This window comes from Mesoplodon mirus (assembly GCF_964341445.2).
Source record: "Mesoplodon mirus genome assembly, chromosome: 16".
In the NCBI taxonomy this organism is placed as follows: domain Eukaryota; kingdom Metazoa; phylum Chordata; class Mammalia; order Artiodactyla; family Ziphiidae; genus Mesoplodon; species Mesoplodon mirus.
This window is the reverse complement of record NC_138992.1, coordinates 55,112,612-55,137,169: the sequence shown is the minus strand read 5'-3', so window position 1 is coordinate 55,137,169 and position 24,558 is coordinate 55,112,612. Positions and strand designations below refer to the sequence as shown.

Here is a 24,558-nt window from a genome sequence, read left to right as displayed (position 1 = left end):
ATGGCAGCTATTATGGTCTTATTATGATTATACTTCCCGGAGTGACTTTGACAGGGAGTGAGTTCTCTCCAGGGAGGGTGCTTGTCGTTGGACTGCTGTCTGTTTGCTAATTGTTTCCATGGGCACGGTGACAATCACTTCCATGTACTCACCAAGCCCCATCTCGTTTTCGCCTGGGAACAGACTAGACTTCACTTCCCAGCCTCCCTTGCAGTTAGGTGGGGTCAGGGCCAGGGGAACATGGGCAGAAGTGACGCACATTCCTTCTAAGCCTCGTCCCTAAACTACTTCTCAATGTCACCCAAGTCCGCTCTGCTGACTAGAGGTAGGGGATACCCAGGGACTTAGGGGACAGTAGAACCACAAGATCAGAGATTTTTAAATTTTCAATATTTTTTCAAAATTGAAGTATAGTTGATTTACAATGTTGTGTTTATTTCTGCTGTATAACAAAGTGATTCAGTTATACATATATATATATATATATATACACACACATTTTTTTTTTTTTTTTTTGCGGTACGCGGGCCTCTCACTGTTGTGGCCTCTCCCGTTGCAGAGCACAGGCTCTGGACGCGCATGCCCAGTGGCCATGGCTCACGGGCCCAGCCGCTCCGTGGCATGTGGGATCTTCCCGGACTGGGGCACGAACCCGTGTCCCCTGCATCGACAGGTGGACTCTCAACCACTGTGCCACCAGGGAAGCCCACACATTCTTTTTTTAAAATATTCTTTTCCATTATGGTTTATCACAGGATATTGAATATAGTTCCCTGTCCTATATAGTCAGACCTTGTTGTTTAGATCAGGGATTTTTAATCTTTTGTTTGCCATGAACTCTTCTGGCAGTCTGTTAAATTCCATGGACCCCTTCTTTTTTTTTTTTTTTTTGCGGTACGCGGGCCTCTCACTGTTGTGGCCTCTCCCGTTGCGGAGCACACGCTCCAGACACACAGGCTCAGCGGCCATGGCTCACGGGCCCAGCCGCTCCGTGGCACGTGGGATCTTCCCGGACCGGGGCACGAACCCGTGTCCCCTGCATCGGCAGGCGGACTCTCAACCACTGTGCCACCAGGGAAGCCCCATGGACCCCTTCTTGAATAATGTTTTTTAATGTTTAAAATAAAATACATAGGATTACGAAAAACTGCAAGAGTACTGAAATAGCTATCAAAATATTTAAAAATTTTGTGAAATGGTAATATATGTACTCTTTAACCCATTAAATAACAAGATTTTTAAGTGAGTCTAGTAACTACCATAATCTCAAAGTAGTGTTAAGCATAAATGATATTTCATGATATCTGCTAAAATTGTAAGGTGATATGAAAATATCCATGATTTCTATTGTTACTAAAGTCACAGGTGGCATTAACATTATTGTGGTTTGATGTCTTCGATCATAATTGCAGGAAATGCTAAATTATAGTTAAAAGATTCATGACAATAAAGATATACTTCTTCTCCCACCCAAGTTCACAGACTCCCTGAATTCTGTCTACCCCCTTTCTGGGACCTGTGGACTCCAGGTTAAGAACCTCTGTACCAGGAGGAAGGGGCCTGGGTCCCTGAAGGATTGTGTGGGGCAGAGACACCCCTTCACCACCCCCGCTGACCTGATTGGATTGTGACATGAGAAGTCCTTTATGGGGTTAAGCCACTGACGTTTGGGAATGGGTTGTTTCAACTGTAAGCCTACCCTGACCGATCAACATAGCAGTCACGACACCTTCCTTGAACTGACGGAATTGATGTAGCTTTGTTTACAAGTCTAGTAGGATTTCTGCCCTCAAGCCCTGTTCTAGAAAGCAATCATTTACACATTTAGAGGATGATTCATCAGCTATTATGATGGGATTAATATCCTGATCCAGCCAGCCAGCCACCCACTGGCACCCAAGTCTTTCTCTAGGTTTCTCAATTGAAACAAGGTACCTGGCAACTTCCTGGAGTGGGGAGTATCCTGTGTGTTGGGAATGGTCACTTTCAGCGTGGCAAGTGGCACATGGCCACAGTCTGCTGGGAAAGATTAGTGACAGCAGAAGGAGCTCACGCCTCCTGTGGGCTTCATAAGCCCAGTGGCCTAGGGGTCCCAGGGGCTCTGGCCAGGTGGCTGGCATTCCTGACACAGCAACTTAGCCATTCCCACTGTAGCTCCCGGGCATCTCAGACAGCCCGCCTGTGCTCCCCGCTGCAATGAGCAGTACTGAGCTCTAGGAGCTGCAGCAGCGAAGAGATGGAGCAGAAGGTGAGAGAGGGATGTGAGGGGAGCTGAGAAGCAGAGACAGAATTAGGAGACTTTAAAGGACATGATCCTGATGTGTCGGTGTTTATTCTAAGGAGACAGTTCACAAATTTCAGGCTGCCTGATCTCCTTGAGCCACTGATCCAAACGCCTGAGATGTAAGATGGGCCAAAGGGGGAGAGTTTAAATCTTGCCCTGCCCCCCACTCCAACCCCAAGGTTCACAAAAAAGAATTCTGCTTGTTGTTTTTTATTCAAAGTATATAACAACTAAACAGTATTAATGAACAAATCTTCCCCCTAGGAATGCTTTCTGCCCATTTTTCAAACAATGAAGCTATACTATTAAAAATTATCTTCCACTTAAGGGAATTAATGACTCAAACCAAAATTACAGGTATCTGAGAGTCCAAATATCCATCTGGAAATGAAGTCATGATAGATGAAAACACTTTCTGATTCATTCCAAGCCTTTTTGCTGATGGTGTTCCTTTATTCGTTAAACCAGGTAGCTATTTAGCAAGGAATATTCCAGTGACTTCTTTTCTTTCCAGAAAGAAAAGAAGCTGTTCTCCAGGAACTTAGATCCTAGTGGGAGAGAGAGAGAAATGATAATAAATGATGATTGTTTCAGGTATGGTAAGGTCACTGGAAATGGGGGTGGGCTGCGTTAGGTCAGACAAAGCCTCTAGAAAGTGACTTCTGAGCTGCGACCTGAAGGTTGGAGAAGAAGCCAGTCATGCTATGAGCTAGAGTTTTCCAGGCAGAGGGAAGAGTTAATGCAAAGGTGTGAAGATGGGGAAGAGCTTGACATATTGTAGGGCCAGAAAGGACAGTGAATTTAGAGGGAAAGGAGAGAGGCTGTGATCTGTTTGAAATAATGTGGAGAGACAAGGAGGGACAGATCATGCAGGGTCTTGTAGGTGAAGGTAAGGAATTTGGATTTTATTCTAAAATAAAGAAGCTACTGAAGGGGTTTAAGGAGGGGAACGACATTATATGATTTAGGCTTTAAGAAAACATCACTCTATTCTGGGGAGAGAAAAATAAGGTCACCAGTGTGATGCTCCCACAGGTCAGAGAAGAGGGCGGCTGGAAGAAGGTTTGGGCAGTGAGAATGGAGAAAAGTAGACACATTCAAGATCTATTTTGGCACTCTGTAATGGCCTATATGGGAAAAGAATCTAAAAAAGAGTGGATATATGTACACGTATAACTGATTCACCTTGCTGTACACCTGAAACTAACACAACATTGTAAATCAACTCTACTCTAATAAAAATTTTTAAAAAAAGATCAATTTTTGAGGCAGATCAAACAGTACTTGCTGTTGGGCTGAGTATGAGGAATGTTAAAAGGGGCGGTGTTAAAGATGGCTTCTATAGCTTTGTGAGTTGTGGTTCTGTGTGGGATATGCTAATGTTGAGATCCCTGTTATTGATCAAGAGGAGGTGGCAAGTAGCACCATGGATCTGTGAGCCTGGAACTGAGGGGAAGTCAGGACTAGAGACGTACATTTGGAGTCAGGAGCTGAAGGATTTCTTAAAACAGATCTGGATGAGATCATCTAGGGAAAAAAGTGCAGCTAGAGATGATGAGAAGGCCCAGGATACTGCAGCATCCAATATTTCATGTAGGAGATTGAGAAAGAGCAGCCAGAGAGAGAGAGGGTGGGGAAAGTAATAGTAATCCAGACAGTGTGGTATGACCAGCACAAATAGAAGAAAGTGGTTTAAGAAGGGATATGTGACTTATCCAGTATCACTTGATGATTCCTACCAATTAGTCAGTTAGATCAAGTCTTTTGAAATTAATATAATAGTACTACACAACGTTTAGAGCCAAATTCATTCTACATCTTAGGAATTTTGTGGGTCAAACTGCTGATTGTTTTAGGAAATGACAATCACAGTTTTTGTTTTTGTTTTTTTGCGGTACGCGGGCCTCTCACTGTTGTGGTCTCTCCATTTGCAGAGCACAGGCTCCGGACGCGCAGGCTCAGTGGCCATGGCTCACGGGCCCAGCCACTCCACGGTATGTGGGATCTTCCCGGACTGGGGCACGAACCCGTGTCCCCTGCATCGGCAGGCGGACTCTCAACCACTGCGCCACCAGGGAAGCCCTACAGTGGTATTTTTGTGCCATAGCAAGTATTATGTATAACATTCTGTTCCTAGTCCTTGGAATAATATGTCAAGCATTTACTTCTTGAATTGATTACTAAAGCTTGGTACTGATTATAGAAAAATAAATGTCATTGGTATAACTCCTTTCCTTAGTTAGGAGGAAATAGCTGGTATAGAGGTATCGGATCCCCCAAATACAATGAAGCTGACCAACATCCTCTCTAAATCCCTTGGAATTTGGAGCCCTACCAATTGCAAGTGTTTGTGTGTCATCTCCTCAATTACGCCCATACCTTTTTGGGCCCCTGCTAAGGGCTCCAAAGAAATCTGTTGCCCAAAGAAAATTAGGTAATGGAAATGAAGAAAAATGATCAACTTTGTTTCCTCCTTGCTTTTCTCTTTTGCCCGTGGGGTACCACACCACCCCTTCTGATTCCTTCTAGCCCTATCTACACCTTTATAAAGAGCCTCTTCATTAAACTCTTCTCAATTACCCCACTTGAGAACACCACCAGCTTCCCCCAGGACCTTGATTGAAATGGGGAAAAAGTAGGTTATAAAAGAATATAAACAACATTATATATTTGGGAGGGTATGTAATACAAATAATTACATGGTAGAAATTGCATGGTAGAAATACTGGGGAAGCTTATCTTATTTTTACATTAATTTCCAAACATAAAAATTACACTATTTTAAATTTAAAATGAAAGTCACCCTATAACACTTGTTTGATTAATTTCTGGAGAATAAAAGTATACTAGCATGAGCACCTCAACTTTAATGAAATCAAGTGACTTCTCTCTACCTAGGTGAAGAATGTTCTCCATCGAACCGGAGGCCCCTTAAATGGTGCTTAAGTACTTTTCAAAGTCCCCTGACTACATCCAATGGAGACAAATCCTTTGTCTACAGACTACTCACTGTTATGCTAAAGGAAAGCCAGCCATGGGAGGAGGAGAACAGGGAAAAAAATAGCTAAATAAACACCCAGATTGCCACATGGATCCAAGCTTGTCCAAAGAGGCCAAACCAAGCAAAGCCGCCGGTGGAGTTGCAGCCTCCAAGTCTGAACGTGCCCATCTGTGCTTCAGTCCTGGCTTCTCCTCTCAGCTCGAACAGACGTTCAGAAAGCTGGGATGTCCGAGGTAGAGAGAGGCCACTGTCGGTTGGGAAGCACAGTGTGCTAGGGTCCTCCACACAACTGCCTGATTAAGCTGAAGTTCCTGGCAGTTACAAGCAGACTCACAGAATCTCACACATGCCCAATGTGACATTCACAGCAGCATCCAGGAAAGCTCTTTAGAACCACCCAACTTTGGCCTTGTGGGCTACGTACGATGGCTCGAAAGAACTTCCTGGGGATTCATCACTTTTGCAGCAGCTTCCAGAATGTCTCTCATACCGACTGCTTTGGGGCTATAGGTTTCCTTCTTTGGCCAAGAAAGATCTTTGACCAAGGCTTCCTTCTTCATCTTCTCTCTGCTTCCCTTTCCATGGCAAACATCCATGCTGGGTTTGAATTATTTCATACTCAGGGTACATGGAGTAGTTTCTATTTTCCTGATAGAACCCAGACTGGTACACAGGACTGACAAGATGACTGCTGAAGGTCACCTTCAGTTCCAAGAGTGCAAACACAGCTGGATTTTGGGAGTGTTATATGACACGTCCAGGGATAAGTTCAATTACAGCTATACTCCAGGAGGTACATAAGCATGACTTTGAGCATCACATGACCAGTTTACCAGACAGCTGCCTGGAGTTAGCATCAAGTTGCCTTTTCTAAGGCAACTGAGAAGATCCTGAGGTATGTTTTATTTGGCGATTGGTGTGTGTGTGTGTTGGGATGGGCGAGGGGTGGACACTCATACATCCAAGCTTCCCAGAGAGAAGAGGGTCCAATTATTCTGCACAGGTGAGTGTGCTGCATCACACATGCTTCCTCAGCCTGCCTTATGGGAAGCCACGCCCCTGGCAGAGGCTGCAACAGCTCTTTCAGAACCAACACGTCTACTCAGACCTTCAGCAGGTTCCAAAGGCTGATAAATGCTGTCCTAAAAAAATCAGTAACCGTTAGAAGTTGTAGGGATTCCAATTCTTTTCTCTACTGGGAGAGCAGCCTTACACCTGTCACCTCACCACCTTGGGACTTTCTTTCTTTCTTTTTTTTTTTTGCGGTACGCGGGCCTCTCACTGGCCTCTCCCATTGCGGAGCACAGGCTCCAGACGCGCAGGCTCAGCGGCCACGGCTCACGGGCCCAGCCGCTCCGCGGCATGTGGGATCTTCCCAGACTGGGGCACGAACCCGTGTCCCCTGCATCGGCAGGCGGACTCTCAACCACTGCGCCACCAGGGAAGCCCGGGACTTTCTTTCTTTATTCGTAAAACTAGAGGACTAAACAAGATTAGTGATTTTGGATCTGTGAGGTGTGTAGGTAAATTCCAATGTATACCAAGCAGGGGTTAAACATCTCTCACCTGTACGTGCCATTTATAGATTCTGTGGTAATAAAATTTAAAAATAACAAAAAGATTTTTGTAAATGGAATAATACAGAATGTATCCCCTTGGATCTGGCTTCTATACTTTAGCATAATTTTTTTTTGAGATTCACCCACTGTTCCTTATTTCAGCCATTAGTTGCCTTTTATTGTGGTGTAGTATTCCGTTTTATAATGTACCACAGGTTTCCAGTTTGGGGCGGCAATGAATAAAACTGCTATGAAATTTGTCTCCAAGTGTTTTTGTGGACATGCTTTCTTATCTCTTAGGTAAATATCTAAGAGTGGAATTACTGGCCCATATGGTGAATATATATTTACCTTTATAAGAAAGTGCCAAACTGCTTTACAAAGTGGTTGTACCATTTTACATTCTCAAGAGCAATGAATGAGAGTTCCTGTTGCCAACATTTGGTATTTTGTACACCAAAAAGTGCACACTGTATGATTCCATTTTCAACAGGCAAAATTAATCTCTAGTGACAGAAGTCAGGGCAGCAGCTGCCTGTCCGGGGTGGGGGGTGGCATCTGAGTGCAGAGGACACAAGGATCGCTGGCCTGGATCACAGTGGTGGTTACTCAGGTGGAGACATTAGTCAAAACTCACTGAACTATACATTTAAAGCGAGTTCATTTTACCATGTGGAAATGATACCTAAATATAGAGTAGATTTAAAATGATTTCTAAAACCACAACAAAAGTATTCCTGAATTAATAGAAATCCCTAGTCATTATATATTTTCTCGATCAGTGATTTCTAAAAGTGCATCTCACCTTTGGGGACATCTGTACATTTCCAGACATGATCAAGCGGTCCTATAACTTGGAAAGGTTGAGCCTGGGCTCGGTGATTGTGAAGTCTTTCGAGCTCCTGGACCACACACTGCCTGGCAGACTATTCTAAGATGCTGTCATTGAATTGCCTAGATCTCTCTTCTTTACCCTGATCCTCCCTGAGGTCAATCAGCTCCCCGGCTCTGGCTGGCAATGCTGTGTCATCACCGTGAAACCCGTTCACGGGTGTGTGTGACCTGAGCTGCTTTTCTTAGCACCGCCCTCCCCAGCAGTTCTAACAGATGGGTCTATTTCTGGAGCAGCAGTTCTTCTTACAGAAGGCACTTCTCTGCTCAAAATTAGTGGGTTAGGAATTAAGTCCGAGCAGAGACTGGCAACAGGCGTATTCGTGAGGGCCTTGGGGGTCTGTTTCCTTTCCGGAGCAGTCATTCACAATGTAAAGTGATTCACTGCTTTCTGATTCTGAAAGACTGAACACGTAGAATGGAGCAAATGATTAATTCTACTGTTTACTGTTTACTACTGTACAACTATGACCGAAGCAGCTTAGGTGAACTGAGCTGTTTTTTCTCTGACTTGAGATTCTCTCTAGTCCACAGGTAAAGTGGTTCATGGTCAAGACACCTGTGAAATAAATGAAAATGATGAAGGCTGGAATTTCGTGATTGCCTTTGATTTGTGCTGATGTTCTGAAATGCGGAGTCCTGAGTCAGATTTCCTCACAGGGCCCTGATTTCTGCCACTGTCATTGCTTCCTTCACCCCTCACCTGACATAGTCTGGTCTCTTCCATTAACCCTAAATAAGCCCAAGGCGGCTGAGATGGCCGAGGGGCTGCAGCGGCCCTGACCTGGTCAGGATGGGTCAGGTTGGAGGATGGAGGCAGGCAGCCTTCTCTCTCCACACCCACGGTTCTCAAACTCCATTTGGTCTGTTGTCAAATGGGTAAAAAGGAAAGCGAAATATTAGCAGCCAGCATTTACTGCTCACACATCCTCACAACAACTTGATCAATATGGTGCTATCATTCTCCATATTGTACAGATGAGGAAACTGAGGCTTAGAGAGGTCAAGTGATTTGCTAAGGTCACGCGAGTACGGCAGCTGGGGTGCTAATTCCAGAGCCCGAACTGTTTTATCCTGTTTAGCAATGGACAAATCCAGAATCTGACTGAACCAGGAATCTGACATGGAAAGAAGCACGTTAGTAATTAGCTATCAGCCCCTCTTGATTTTCTACAGGTCGTCAGGAATTGATGGTTAACTCTTGGCCTTCCAGAGAATTGTTTTCTCCCAGACGCCCGGAGCGGCTGTATTTAGGGCCATTCCACCACCTTGTGGTCATGATGGGAACTGCACCTTCCCCGTAGCCCCAGAATCCTGGCTCATACGACCAGGCTTTTCTCCGAGCAGCTGCGAAGTACTGTCCGTCTGAAATTCCAGAGGAAAAATTCTTCTAGAACGGGGCTTGACGCAGTTGACTGGCTGATCTCCAGAGCCGGGAGAAAGAAGCCTTTCATTTCCCCCCCTCGCACCCCACGTACCTTGGCTGAAGGGCCTGTTAAGAGCGATGGGCGCTTCCTGCGGGAAGTCGCGCCCCCATCAGACAGCCTGGAGTTCCGCTCTCTGTCTTCAAGTTCTTTGCGAACCCTTTGCACACCGCTCCCGCCTTGCCATGTAATGTTGGCTGTAGCTGGGTCTGTTTTCTCTCCATGTTGTTTTCTTCTGGGCGGCAGAGGGAAATGTGGATTCCTTCAATTCATTTGCCTCAAGAGTTTCATCTTTGCTCTTTCAGCGAAACTGATCTTATTTCTAACACATTATAAGCTACAGGATTTTGGGCAATTCACATAACCTCAGTGAGACTCTTCTGCTCGGCCAAGGATTTTTGTGATGATTAAATGACATGCTGCGTTTAAAAGCATTTTGTAAACTGTAACAAAATATGCAAATGTAGTTATTGTCGGCAATTGTTTCTTGCTTACTACTGAGAGTACGCGATAACGCCTTGTCTAGGCAATGAATCTCTCTTCCTCTTTACACAAGTGGAACAGGGATCACGGAAGAGGTGACAGTGAGGAAAAGCGATAAGGAGTTTCTATAATGAGGAGGAAGATCAGGGTCATTGCTTCATAATCAGTATAGGATATGCCTCCTCCCCCTTTGTTTCAGGGTCCTAAAATGTCCATTACAAAGTTGTTACATTCCAGTACATGGGGTTTTAGGGCTTGTAAGCCCTTTCTACTTATGGCTGGTCACACTTAATCTTCATGATTGTCTTGAGAGAGGTTTGATAATGCCTGTCTGCCTGTTTGACAGATTAAGAAGCTAATGATGAGAGGGATGAAGTGTTTTCCTTAAGTTCTCAGGGTAGCAAAGTTGAGTTGAGAATGTGGATCTTTTGATTTCCGATCAGGGCTCCTTCATTTACCACTTATATGTTCCCTCTTTATAATAAGGAACAGGGGCTTCCAAACTTTTTTGGCCAGGAGCCACAGTAAGAGATACATTTTGTACAGTAGACATGTAAGTGTACAACTGAACCAAAGCATCAAGAAACAGTACTTATCCTGATTATGTACATTGCACCCTATTCTGTCCTATTCATTAAAGATGTGCTGTTCACAGCTCATTAAACCGATTCACAACCCACTTGTGGATTGAGACCTGCAGTTTGGAAAATACTGATCTAGAAGGTTCTCAAACAATCCCCACAGGATACGTGACCATCACAACTGCCCCTGGTCTCAAATGGATATTATGAATCTGAGGGAATGAAGAGGAAAATAAAATGAATTCAGAAGGTTTCACCAACTAGAACTTATTGCCTAATGGATTAGACAATTCACTCTCAGAAATCTTTTGAAATATGATTTTTAAAACTCTAAAATAGCTGCATTACAGTTACTGTGTTTCTACCACATCGTGAGCACAGCATTTATCACTCATAATTATTATTGCCTCTTTACACATCAGTGTCCACCCACCCAACTTTCAACCTTGAAGGAAGGGGCTACGCCTTCATCTCAGGGCATTGAGCACTGTGCTTGCTGGGTGCTCAATAAATATTGGTTCACTTAATACATTAAAAAAATGAATTGCAACCATCCTACTTTCCTGTTACTCTCACTATTCAAAGTACCATTAAGTTCAAAAGGCAACGACTAAAGAGGCAGGGGGGTGGGTGTGATGAATTGGGCGACTGGGATTGACATGTATACACTGCTGTGTATAAAACTGATGACTAATAAGAACCTACTGTATAAAAAAAAAGAAAAAAGGCAACGACTTGGTCTATGTAAAATCCTCTCGTTAAAAATTAGGGACTACCAGGGCTTCCCTGGTGGCACAGTGGTTGAGAGTCCGCCTGCCGATGCAGGGGACAAGGGTTTGTGCCCCGGTCCGGGAAGATCCCACATGCTGCGGAGCGGCTGGGCCCGTGAACCATGGCCGCTGAGCCTGTGCGTCCGGAGCCTGTGCTCCGCATCGGGAGAGGCCACAACAGTGAGAGGCCCGCGTACCGCAAAAAAAAAAAAAAAAAAAAAAAAAATTAGCTTAATCCTGTTGGTATTACGGGGGGGAAATCCAGAGGGACAAGTCATAAAGAAAGAAGGAGGAACTTGGTTTTCACTCGTTCATGCATCCCTACTACCCCGACTCCTGCAGAGTGGGTCTGTGCCCTTCAAATAAATGCCACTAGGTAATGATTTTTTTTTCTTTTCCCTTGGTGACTTGACTATCCCCTAATCAAGTTGAAGCCTACAGACCTTAAATACGAGTCTGACTAATGCAACCTAATTGCGATGCAAGAGTATGAATTTTGGCTCGTGGCTAGAGTAGAAAGGAAAGGCTGTGATGGGCCTTCAGCAGCGCACCTTACAAGCATCGGGGGTTCCCTGTGTTGTGAGTCCTTGCCACAAGGCTGGGCCACGCTTGATGAGAGCCAAGGCCACACACTCTGAAGGCCCCAGAGAGAAAGTCTGTGCAGCCTGAAGCAACAGAACAAGACTCCGGGTCCACGCAGCCGTCTTGCCTACGGGTTCCCACTGATAAAAGTGCCAGCCTCTCTCCCTGTCTAGTCAAGCGAAGACGCAGTGTCTCCGGGGACCCACGGGATGCCGGAACAACTCCAGGCCCCCTGCCCAATGGACTGGAGTGTAAAACAGCAACTCTTCATGCCACTGCCTCCGGGAAGGATAGCAGACTACATTAATGCCCTGTTCTCTGGGCAGAGAGAGTGCGTACACCACCGCCCCTGCTACACATGCTACGTGATGCTAAGAGAGACGCAGGGAGGGACGGTGTTGGATCAGTGCCATCTCTTTGTTTTTCTCTTTGAAATGAACTGGGGGGAAAAAAACGTTGCACTGCAATCCTCAGGGTTTTCTTTGGATTTTTGTTTGTGAATAGTCATTAATAATGAAGCTGCCAATTGCAAATTAAAAGACTAATATATAATAACAGTTTCATATTTACATGGAGTTTAAAAAAATGTTAGAATGTTTTCTTAGATAGAGCAGTAGAATTTCTTTATTCAATGAAACAGAAATGCTTTTTAAAATCGTGAGTGAACATAATGATTTAAATGTACGTGAAGAGAATGAAAAGAATATGAGTTTTTGCTTCAGCCAGACCTGGTTTGAATGGCGGCTCAGGCCCTTCCTTACCCGCAGGACAGGAGAGAGTTAAATGTATAATCTCCCTGGTCCTCAATCTCCTCCTATCAAGACAGGAAAATAATACTTACCGTACAGGACTGCTGTGAGGATTAAATAAAAGTGTAATCAATTAATTTTTAAAATCAATTAATTAGACCTCTTTTTTCACTTCTAATTTAATAAATGTATAATTTGGGGTATATTACTTACATACTACATACGTTTATATGTTAGCTTTCATGTATATTTCACACCTGGTTTTATAAAAATAAGATGCAAAATATTCTTTCCAACAACGCTTCAGGGCTCAGTGAAGCAGAAAAGAGAAAAACATATTAATTTTATTTTACAGATGAAGAAGTTAAGCGCCAGGAAGAGAGTGAGTTAATTACCAAACCAAGCCTGAAGTCCAGTTTTCTGACTTCCAAATACTGGTAGGTCTCAGGTTATCTGATGTTAACTCTTAACCAGTGCAGCAACTTACAACCAGGGGAGAGGATGGGGATGGGATGGGGGGAATGCGTCCTTGGAGGAAACATATTAATATTTTAGTCGTTTCTATTTGTCTTTAGCCACGACCCTTAATTTATTTTGAAACTTCAGGGAACATTAGAGGGGAACAGAGGCTGTTCCTGTTGAAAGGGGCGTGGGTTGGAGAAGTATCGAAATCACCACCCCGGGATCAAACCCGCCCTTAGAAGGCGGAGGGAAAGCGCCGTCCCGCAACTGAAACCCGAAACCAACCTTTCGTTTCCTGGGAATGGGCTCGTCAAAGAGAAGGTTGCTGGCCTCCGCCTCGTCGATGCCATCGTCCGGGGGCGCGGGGCTGCGGAAGGGCTTGAAGCTGTCGGCGGACAGCGGCGGCGACGGCGTGGACGGGTTGGACTGGTCGCTGGGGGCGCTCCAGCTCCAGTAGCCGCTGCTGCTCGTGCTGGAAGGCACGCCGCCTCCCTCCTTCCACGATCCGCTCAGGCCCTCTGTCCCGTCACACAAGCACAGCGTCAGTACCCAGTCCCGGACCCCGGGGAGCCCAGGCATGGGTCAGAGGGGAAACGGGGGCCCGGATTCCATGCCGGTGAAGGCACCTGCAGCCCACTTGGCAGTTGGCAACAGCTGCGCATGTACGTTTTACTCTACTTATACTTCAAAAAAAAAAAAAAAAGCCTCATTATAGTTTATAAACATTTATTTTAGCCACACGATAGCAGGTTTCTCTAAGAGTTTTCTGATGGGTGTTGCTTTGTGCAACACTAGTTCTTTCGGATGAGAGTGGAGATTACATAAAAACGAGGGAAAAAAAGATGTTCTGGTTCCCTAAGTTTGGGAAGACCGGCTTTATGGACTGTATCCCTAAGGGGGAAGTCATTTGCGGTATTTCCCCACACCCCACACCTCCGCATTTTAATACTATAAAAGGAATTTCTTATAGGACTGTGATTCTTGGAATACATTTATAGAAAGAGTTAGTCTAAGATTTAAGAACCTAAGAGAACGCATTTCTGATTAGTTACCTAAAGCCGTTTACCATCCTGCTTTTTATAAGAAATAATCATTCCTTACACTTGGTGTGTGTTTTACATCTTACAAAGCTTATTCACACAATCTCATGCATTCTCACACTATCTTTCAGGGTAAGGATTATCATGCCCCTTTTACAGACAAGGACCCTGAGTCACCAGGAATTGAAGTGGTTTGCCATTTCACCATGATTAGTACATAACTTGGACGGGCCAGGGCCCCAAACCCTGGTATACCAGTTGGCCTTCTTTCTCCTTCAGGGCTGCAGGCCCTGTGTTGTGAGCATCCTCCCTTCTCTCTGGCAAAGCTGAGATCGTAAAAGAAGTTATTGGTAATAATTACTGACAAGATTGGTGTTGAATTTTACCTTTCCACTTGTGGGGGAAAACATGATGAAATGCTTGCTAATATAGAGAGATCTTTGCCCAGTTTGAATGTCTTCAGGGGGCTCTTTTAATCACAGAAGATTTGCTTTACTTTTCAAAATGCCCAATCTTAATTAGCATTTGTATAAATTCGACTTTCTTTTTGGATAATTTCTTCTCCATATTAATGCACATTTTGAATATATTAAAACTATATTTTAACTCCAAGGAGGAAAAAAATCCCAAAATGACTCATTAAAAAATGCTGTTAACAACTGTGTAATTAGTAATGAAGTGAAGACAAATAGCAGACTAGCATTCATGGAAAAGTTTCTCAACTACCTTCACCTAATTACAGGCTTCCAGAATATTCCACAACTTATGTCAAGCAAAAAGTTCAGTTAGATGAATGAAGTTTTAAGTTGAATAGCAGAAGTAAGTTGACCATCTCCTTAAAGCCAGGCTCTAACAGAATTACATGGTCATTTATGCAGGCTCACACCTTGACAGCAGCAACAAAACCAAAAACCAAATCAGCATCTCAGTCCCTGTAGTCTACACAGAGACTGATATACTCCCTGGACCCGAGTTGCCTCTAATAAATAAGAAAGCTCCATTCACTACAATATGAATTCAAGAGGAGCCCAGTGTAAGGCCTTAGGTAATACTACCTGGTGTGACAAACTCACGTGGCAGGCCCAGGAGGCTTATAAATATATCACAGCATAAACTTGTAAATAAAACAAGTTCATAGTGCAAGATCTGTAATCATGTGAAGTATGAGGAACTGAAATTATTTTGAGAACAAACAATTGTTATAGTGTGGTTACACTGCTTCATGCTAATGCCAAAAGTTAATTTGTTTGTTTACCTGTGAATGACATTTCCTTTAGAAACACTATTTAGGGACCTCCCTGGTGGTCCAGTGTTTAAGAATCTGCCTTCCAATGCAAGGGACTGGGGGTCGATCCCTGGTTGGGGAACTAAGATCCCACATGCCGTGGGGCAACTAGCCCATGTGCTGCAACTACTGAGCCCACGCGCTCTGGAGCCCACGCACCACAACTAGAGAGCCCACGTGCCACAACTACTGCACCCATGCGCTGCAACGAAATATCCCGCGTGCCGAACTGAAGATCCCAAGTGCCACAACTAAGACCCGACGCAGCCAAATAAATATTTAAAAAACAAACACTATTTAATCAGAAGGACCATGGAATCTAGAAATATATTTTTCAGAAAATTTTTCAGAAAAAAGTCAGAACCAATTCATAATATTTTTTAGAGAGCAGCGTCTCCTTATCTTAAACATGTGTTTGCTAAAAATGCAGACAGGCATTTTGCTGAATCTCACCCTCTTCGCTGACCCACATCCTAACAAAATGATCCTTTTCCAGCACAGTAAAGGATCACAACAGTTTCCCAAAATTCACTGATATACAATCATTCTGGAGATAATTTTTATTTCTAAAGTAAAAAAAGCCTTCATTATCATAAATTGCTTCCCCTTTTTAAGAATTTCCTCCCCTTTGCAGAATAAATGAGAGATATCAGAAATTTGGGATTACTATTTGGATAGTTATTTTTTAAGTCATAATGAACACTTTCTTTATAACTATGCTAAGAAAAGTTTGTACTGAAGAAGCAAAATGTTTATTTTGATTCTAACATTTTAATACAAAGGAATATTAAAAATGTTCTCAAATTAAAAATATTCAATGGTAAAAAGAACGATTATATCAAAATTACTGTTTTCCCCTGAGGATTCCGTGAAATTCTGTAATTCCTTTTTCCTAGAATAGGTTTTGGGGATGACTTCACTTTTGCTTTTCCTATCATCTTTCTTTAGCAGCTTTGCCAAGCTGAGAGGGACATCAGGAGAAATCATGCTCATCTCAAGAGCATGGTGTCTACTCTGTGTGAGGAGGTGACATCACCCCAGCTTGAGGTGAATCATGACGGTGGGCACTCCTGATTTCTGGTATTGATCTGAATTCCCAGTATCTTGACCATTCTTCCCACTTACAAATGGATTGGAGTAAGTTTTGGTGAGGATTCAGTGGATGCTCCACAAATTTATTTTAACACCTCCTGCTTACAACCAGATTACGGGTGAACCCTAGCTCTAGCTCATCATTGACTAGGCTGGCTTTTGCGAGAAGGTCTTCCCTGGCTGTTAAGTTCCATCCAGCGGTCCCAGTGCATTACATTCACTGAAGTGCAATATGGCTTCTGCCATGGGCTATCCACTGTGAATGCTCTTGCCAAAGCCACCAAATTCTTCGTGAGGCAGAATTGAGTCCTTCTCATGCTTGACCTTCTGAAGCATCAGATGTCACTCCCTGAAACAAGCTTTTTCCTTGGCTTTCATGAAGTCACACTCTCCTAATCTCTGCTTCTCCAGTTACCCCTCCCTCCGCCTCTTCCTGGGTTCTTTGTCTTCCGTGATGAGAAGGGTCACCACTTCCCTCTTAGCCACCTTCTCTTCGCCCTCCACTTCTCTACAACTCTCTCAGGGTCATTTCATCTATGCTCATGGCTTCAAAATGTTGCCTTCCAATTCCACAGCAGCCCAGACCTCTCTCTCAGGCTGCACCCAGATCCCCATCAGATGCTGCCTCTTGGATGATCCTCAGGTACTCCCCACTAAACGTGTTTCAAGCTGGACCTACCATCTTCTTCAGCAACCCCACTTCTCGCTCCAAACATTCACTAATAGATGTCTTCCTCTGCCTTTGTTCCCCATCTCAGGGAATGGGCTTCCTTGCTGAGGCACAGCAACTTCATAGAAGTCACCCTTATCACTCCTCCTCCTTCATCCTCTCTGTCCATCACCAACTCCTGTTGGTTCTGCCTTTTTTACATTTCTCAGTTATGCCCTATATGTATCCACACTGTGACCACCAAGATTCAGGACACCCACATGTGTTTTTTTTGTTTATTTTTTGTTTTGGCCAGTAAATCCAATTATAACTTTCTAGCGCCTAAATCATTTAAGAGCTCTCCTATAGCCTCAGATGAATGTCCAAACTCATAACCAGGCATACATGGCCCCCTGATTTCCTGCCAGGCTCTCCAACTTCATCTCCTACTGCCCTCCTGATTTATCATATTGAATTATGCAAGTCAATATTATATCACGACTAAGAAGATCTGGAATCAGGAAGATACAATAGAATTTCAGCTCTGCTCTTTACAAGTTAATTAATCCCCAAGTGCCTCAGTTCACTCATCTGTAAAACAGTGATAACATCTCATAGAATTGTTGTGATAAATTACATGAGATAAAGCAAACTTAGCACTTGGCACATAGTAAGTGCTCAATAAATGCTAGCCATTAATACAGCTGTGATAGTCTTCCCCCGCCCCACCCACAGAGACTGTACACTACCTGGGAGTATGGACACTGTTTCAGTGATGTATTCAAACCATCTATTATGGTACCTAGTAAATATATACTGAAAGAAAGAACAGAGTAAAAAGCCTAGGATAATGCTTTTTCAAAATATTGAATCTTCAGAGCTCTTTGATCCAACTCCCTCTCCAACCAAACAGAAAAAAAAAAAGCTGGGGAAGTAACTTCATTAGACCAGTCTCCATTTCCCTGGGGGAAAAAGGAACACAAGTTCTCAGAGACGTGTTTTGGAAAGGTGATGGGGATCCATAAATGTGTAGTGAAAGGATGGATGCATGAATGAGATGCAGTGGGGTCTTCGGGATGATGGGGAGGAGGCTGATAGCTCTGGGGTCCACTTCTCCCGCATTTCTCCTCACTTCCTGCTGACGGGTGAGCGTTAATTGTTCACTGTGTGTGGCAGGAATGAGACCCCTCAAAGAGCAGCTCTGCTCCCGGTGTCAGCGGGTCCTCCCCGTACCCCAGCCTCACCGTTCTGCCGCACAGGAGGGCTCCGAACCAAAGGGCTGGTGGACAAGCTGGTTAGTACCATCGCCGCTGTCACCTTGTCCATGTCCAGTTCCTCTGAGGATTTCCTGGAAAACAGGGAGGGGCATTGTTAACTGTGCTCATTCAGCACCTACCATGCCAAGGACCACGTGCTACCATACACATTTACTCCTTTAGCTTGTCCCAATGAAAACCCAGTGTTCTGTTAGTTTTATTGTACAGGTAAGGAAGCCGAAGTCCAGAAGTCAAAATCATATAGTATCAGGGGACTTCTGTGGCGGTCCCATGGTTAAGACGCTGCGCTTCCACCACAAGGGGCGCAGGTGCCATCCCTGGTCAGGGAACTAAGATTCCCACATGCTGCGTGGCGTGGCCAAAAAAATTAAATTTAATTTTAAAAATCTGATTTATTAAGAAAACCCTACAGTATTAGGAAGTGATGGTTTCATTCACTGGTCATTCATCTAACAGGTGTTTACTCAGAGTACAGTACTGGGCTACGCGCTTCTAGGCATAGGTGATGCATGGTAAACAACACACAAGGCTGGTGGGAAGAGACACAAGGATCAGTAAACAACCAAAAAGGAACAGAATAATTTCTGATAGTGACAAGTGCTATGTAGGGCACAGGCAGTTTGACATGACGATGGCTGTGGGCAGCTGCACTTATTGGGGTCAGGAAAGGTTCTCCGAGAAGGTGATGTCTGAGGTGAAGTGTGAAGGGGAAATGGACCCCAAGCAGCAGAGACAGCTGTGTGAAGGCGAAGCAGCAGGAATCAGCACCGGATATCTCAAGAGAGACCCACTGGTGTGAGAAGGAGAGAGTGGGGCCAAGCTGGTCTTGTGGGGTCGTGTGGCCATGGAAGGTGTTTTGATTTTATTCCAGGTGCAACAGGAAGTCCCTAGAAGCCTTGAAGCAGGTATAGTGACATAAGATGATTAATATTTTTAAGTTCATGACCCGAGCTGCTATATGGAGAGTGGATTTTAGGGAAGGCAGAATAGAAGCAGGGAGGCCAGTTAGGACATGATTGCTAGGAGCCCAGACAAGAGGAAACAGTGGCATGGACTAGGTTGGGCGCAGTAGCAGGTGGTCTGGCAGGACTGGCTGCTGTACTTGGTGTGCAGGGTGACAAGAAAGGCAGGCACCCAGGTCTTTGGCTTGAGCATTAACTAGAGCCATTGACCGAGACGGAGAGAGTGGAGGAAAACGCAGTTAGGGGTGTATAAACTCCAGTGTTGTGCTTCACAACACGCTACTAAAGGAAGGCTAGGTCAGGGGGTAGTTACCATGTGGTTAGAGTGAAGAGCCACTGAGAAGAAGAGGTTACTCTGGATCATTAATCTTGGCCAGTTAACCCCGAATAAAGGTTCATCAGATAATGGTCACCGTGAACTGCAGCCAGCTGAAGCTGATTTCAGTAAGGAAGTTAATATCAAGAGGCAAAAATGTATGCAGTACCTTGACATCAGATCAACTGTACCATCTCCTGAGAGATGAACATTTCGAATAAGGGAACAGTTGAAGAAGCACCAGAGAATGAATGAGGCCTATCGACAAAGGAATTGACACTATGACAAATGTGGCTTTCATTCACAGGTGTGCTGTACAATTTGTAAAAGGAATGAACCCTTAGAGAAACTTGATGGCATTGCTTCACAACAACAATGGGAAAAGAGATTCCTGAATTGGAGAAAAATCAAATGATTCCCAGTTTAGGTGGGTTGGATTAATTTCAACATGAAGTTACAAAAATTATTACAATTTGGCTCTCTGATGTTCACCGTGGTGCTGAATTACTAAGCAAAGCATCCTCTTTCAATCTAAGGTACCAAAGATGGGAATCTTTGAAATTTTCTTCTATAGTTCTTCTCAAAGTACCTTATGCTCTCTCTTGGCCAATTGATCCATCAAAAGACAAATTACTTGTTTCAGAGAAAAATACTTCTAGAAAGCGAGCTTGAGAGCACACAATGAAATTTATTGCACAGAAGTTTTCAAGACAATTTCATACACTTAGGGAAGAAACTACTCACTCATTTGGCATACCATGAAAGGATTTTACAGTATCCACAATTTATAAGATCCTTTTACTTGGGAGTAAAAGTGATGCCATTTCCCCCCTGCCCCCAGAAATGAGGGCTCCTGAAACAGCACCAGGGAAAGAACTTAAAGCACCTTAAGGTAACTTGGAGTGCTTTATGGCTCAACCTTCCCATGTAGTCATGGTCACAGGGGGACTGAGTTACTTGGGGCGTTGAAGGAGAAAGGCTTGCTACAGAGACTGTTCTGTAGATGGTGGGGCTCCTCTGACCAGCTGCCGGCCCACAGCCCAACTGCCAGGATGGCTCCAGGCCGGCGGGGGGTGCACCTGAACAGGCTGCGCTGCCATCTCTTCAAGGACTGAGTTACAGGAACTGCTGACTTCTCTTTCCCACTGTCAGTCTTCTCCTTCTCCTTTGTTAACAAAAGGTGTAAGAACCTGGAAAAGAGGCCCATGAGCCTGGCACAGGGAAACAGCATGACTTTGTAGGGAGAAGGTCCCCTCGCCACCTGCCTGATCCCTAATGGGACCTGCTATACAGTCATGGTTTTCCTCTCTTGGTTTCAGGGACCTTCATTTTTCCTTCCTCAATCTGCTCTGTAGCTTCTTTGATTTTTCCCATCTAACATGCACATTTTGTTTTAGACTCACTGATAACTAACTCAAAAGCTGATTTGTGTGTTCTTTAAATATGGAGATCAATAGAGCACGTATCATTACAAAATATGCATTTTTATTTCTCATTTCCAAAAGCTGATGTTTCAAAATAATTATTGCCTGTCATAGAGCAGATTTCTGATGAAGAGTAGAAAGGGGAATAAACATTAGTATAATCAGAGTGTTTCTGAATTTGGATTACCTTTAAGTTTCCCATTGGCATTGGAGTTTGCTAACAACAACAACGAATCAAAGGAATACATTGCTAATGATTCAATTAGCTTGTATTTCTCAGGAAGTATTTTTATCATGCTACATGAAACATTATCGGATGATATGGCCTTGTGCTGAGTTGTGTTTTTGTTTTTATCTTTAATTTCTTTTGGTACAGTACTATTTAATTACTGATTCATTGGTGCTGTAAATTCAAATCCTTATAATTAAACACAAATAGATGATATACAAAGTAGAGTTTGTTACACTTTGAGAGAATCGCTACAAAGGCCTTCTGGTAGATTTAGAGTTGTTGAGGCTGGAAAAAAATCACTGGAGGTGATACTACATATTCTCTCCTAATTTGACGTTGAATTTGAATCTACTGTTGAAAACCTTACTAATCACGTTTACAAAAGGTTGAGACCTTTTTCAATTCATCTTTTCTCTCAGACTTAGTTGAGTATTATGGGACTTAATAACATTTAGAATTATTTTTAAAAAATAGTAATATTCATTGTTACTCTATATGTGATTTGCCCCTCAGGTTGACCTGGCTTCGATGGATGAATAGGATTTCAAGAAGGGAGAATCACATTTCAGGCAAGGAATTAGGCAAGTCCTTGTCTTGTAATCCACTTAGGAGTCCTATTTGGAGGATGGGAGATGAGAACACAGAGGCTGGGCCAGTTCATGGGGCCTCATGTGCCAGGCTAAGTGCTTTGTCATATTCTTGTAAGCACAGGGAAGCCATTGAACCTTCATGAACCCGGGGGAGAGGTAGATGATCAATCTGTATTTTAGAAAAGGGTCAAAATGGAAAATGTAATGGAAAGGGAAGAAGCTAAAGGTAGGCTGTTTAGCTATTTTTAGTTAAATCGTAATTCAAACCCAAAGTAATAGACTAAGAGACATCTGTTGCTCGATGAACAGATAGCATTTAGTCTTTGAGGACAGACTCCCTACATATCCGCAAAGGAGGTGTACTGGGCCTCTCTGGGAGAGGCTGTAAAGGTAATGGTGGAGAGCACAGACTTTGGAATGAGTTAGATCATGTGGCTTCAAATCCACTCTGCCATTACTAGCTTTGTGACCTTGGGTAAATTACTTAACATCTCAGAGTCTCTGTTTCTTTATTAGAAAGAGGAAGATAAAAATAGATCTGTTGAGAAGGTTAAATGAGAAACCGTATGCAAGCACAAGCACACAGCCTCACTACAGCAAGGGTTCCGTGGATGTTAGCTATGTTTAACCTTCAAGTTCATGAACAGGCCCATAGCACATAACCCCACGGGAAAGAGGAAAGTGTTAGGTTACTTCACTTGTTCTTCTTATTCAGCACCAACGCGAGCAGTTGTTACTTTTTTTTTTTTTTTTTTTTTTGCGGTACGCGGGCCTCTCACTGTTGTGGCCTCTCCCGTGGCGGAGCACAGGCTCCGGACGCGCAGGCTCAGCGGCCACGGCTCACGGGCCCAGCCGCTCCGCGGCATGTGGGATCTTCCCGGACCGGGGCACGAACCCGTGTCCCCCGCATCGGCAGGCGGACTCTCAACCACTGCGCCACCAGGGCAGCCCTACTTTTCTTTTTCTGCGGGGGTAGTGTAGGGTGGCTTGTGGTGGTGGTGTTATTTTTCATAAAGACACAAACTTCACAAGAGTAAGAGGTGGCAACTGGCCCGGGGAAGAGCAGCTGCTGGGTCCCTCGCTAGAGCTTCACGTTGGAGCCTTGGCAAGGATACAGCTCATGACATCATGGCTCTTGAGGACGGTCCACAAGTTGCCAAAGCCTTGAGTGCCCATTTGGATTTAAGTTTGAAAAACTTTCTGCTTTCAACCCTCACTCTTGCAGTAGGAGCTGTGCGCTCAGAGCTCCTTTAGTTCCTGGAAATACAGTCTCAAGAAAATTCGGCGGAGTCTCTGCCCTGCGGAGCTCTGGTCTGTTGGAGAACCAGACTTTCATCGGATACACACAAATGAATGTAAACTTACAGACGTGACAAATGCCAGGAAGGAGTGGATGGATTCGGTGCTCCTGGCTAAGGGAAGAACTCCCGGCTCAGGGGGACTCGAAGGGGCATTGGTGTTGCCTCTCTGAGGCCGTGGGCGAGCCCCGGGCTGGGCAGTGCGAGAGTGCAGGCCAGGCTGCCGTCAAGGGAATGACAAGGCCGAGCGGGGTGGCCCTTGTACAGGTAGGGCCTGTGGAGTTGTGTAAGGCCCTTATCTTAAAGGCCCTGGGAAGCACTGAATTGCTTCAAGTGGGGTGGGGTTGGGAGAGGTCAGGTCAGCTTGGGGTAATGCTATCAGATTTGCTTTTCAAAAAGCTCACTCTGGCTGCCATGTGGAAAATGAGTTTCTGGGGTTTGACAACCGATCTTTTATCAGAAGAATTGATTGCCTGGTGACTGTGGCAGCAGGTTGCGGAAGGACATCACCTGTGACATAAAGAGGCAGTTGGGGGGGGGCGGTGTGCAGCATCAGGGGACACGGCCCCGGGCCTGGGGTCTCCCGCACGGGTGGGCGCTGCCGGTCTGGCCCCGAGCGCTCGGCCATGGCCTGCGCCGAGAAGCCCGGCTATTGTTCACGCCACAAGAAGCATTTTTCTTCTTTTGATAACACTTCATGCCTGAATGCCGTCTGCTTGCAGGGTGCATACAAACACGGTCTCCCCTGGCTAACCCACCAGCTAAGAGAGAAGTGTTTTACACCCGAGAGAGCCATAAAAGACATTTATCTGCAATTAAAGCGTGGTAGTAATAAACGGAAATAAAAATGAAGAATACATTTCTTAGATTAGCACCGATCCAGTTCCTTAGCAACTACCAAAATCTGCTGTCTAGACCGAGTTCAATGACTTTTAAAACTTGTGGTAATCTTCGAACAAGGAATAAAATCTGAAAATAAAGTCTCTTTCCCTAGAGAGGCCACAGTGACATCCCCAATCTTGGAATTCTGGGAAAGCTTTTCCTGAGAGTTTGGAAAACTGGATTCAGTAACTGTTAAACGTGATTAAGCACAAAAACTTCATTTTCTTTCTAAAGGGATCTTGTAGCAAAAGTGGTCAGTGTTAACGCCTCCAATTTCATTTCAGCTGTTGTTTCCTTTAAGACTATAGGGAAGATTAGAGAAGCTGCCTCCAGTGCACTAAAGTGTCCAGCGGCCTTGATTAATAAACAAGATGGAAAAATCAGAGCAAACACATCATAACAGGTAAGGCAACATAGGCCAGTACTTCTGAAACGACCTGTGCGGAAGGATTATTTTTAAGAAATTTCTAATCTGTCATGGATCAATACTTTTGTAAAATACAAGGGAAAAAATGGGCTGTGGAAGATGTGGCCACGTTAAATTTCTATGTACATTTCTAAACTGCTGCTTCCTCTCAACTTCTGTACCCAGCTCACTGCGGGCTGGTAACGGAGTGCAGACCGGCACTGGTCCATGGACTGCACTTTGAGTACGTGGAACTAGGCAATTGCTTTTTTTTTTTTTTTTTTCCAGTACGCGGGTCTCTCACTGTTGTGGCCTCTCC

At 44.3% G+C, this 24,558-nt stretch overlaps 1 protein-coding gene across 4 annotated transcripts in view; it reads right to left on the bottom strand.

The window, feature by feature from the left end:
• ZNF704 (zinc finger protein 704) overlaps positions 1–24,558 on the bottom strand; it is a 217,710-nt gene that overhangs the window by 27,909 nt on the left and 165,243 nt on the right. For all 4 annotated transcript variants that reach the window (XR_014291541.1, XM_082600715.1, XM_082600716.1 and 1 more), the window contains 2 exons: positions 18,097–18,200; positions 13,072–13,304 (listed from right to left, as the gene is read on the bottom strand). Coding sequence is in view for 3 of the 4 variants with exons in the window: in XM_082600715.1 (XP_082456841.1) it covers positions 13,072–13,304; positions 18,097–18,200 (337 nt within the window). In the remaining variant the exon portion in view is untranslated. The remainder of the gene's footprint in view (positions 1–13,071; positions 13,305–18,096; positions 18,201–24,558) is intronic.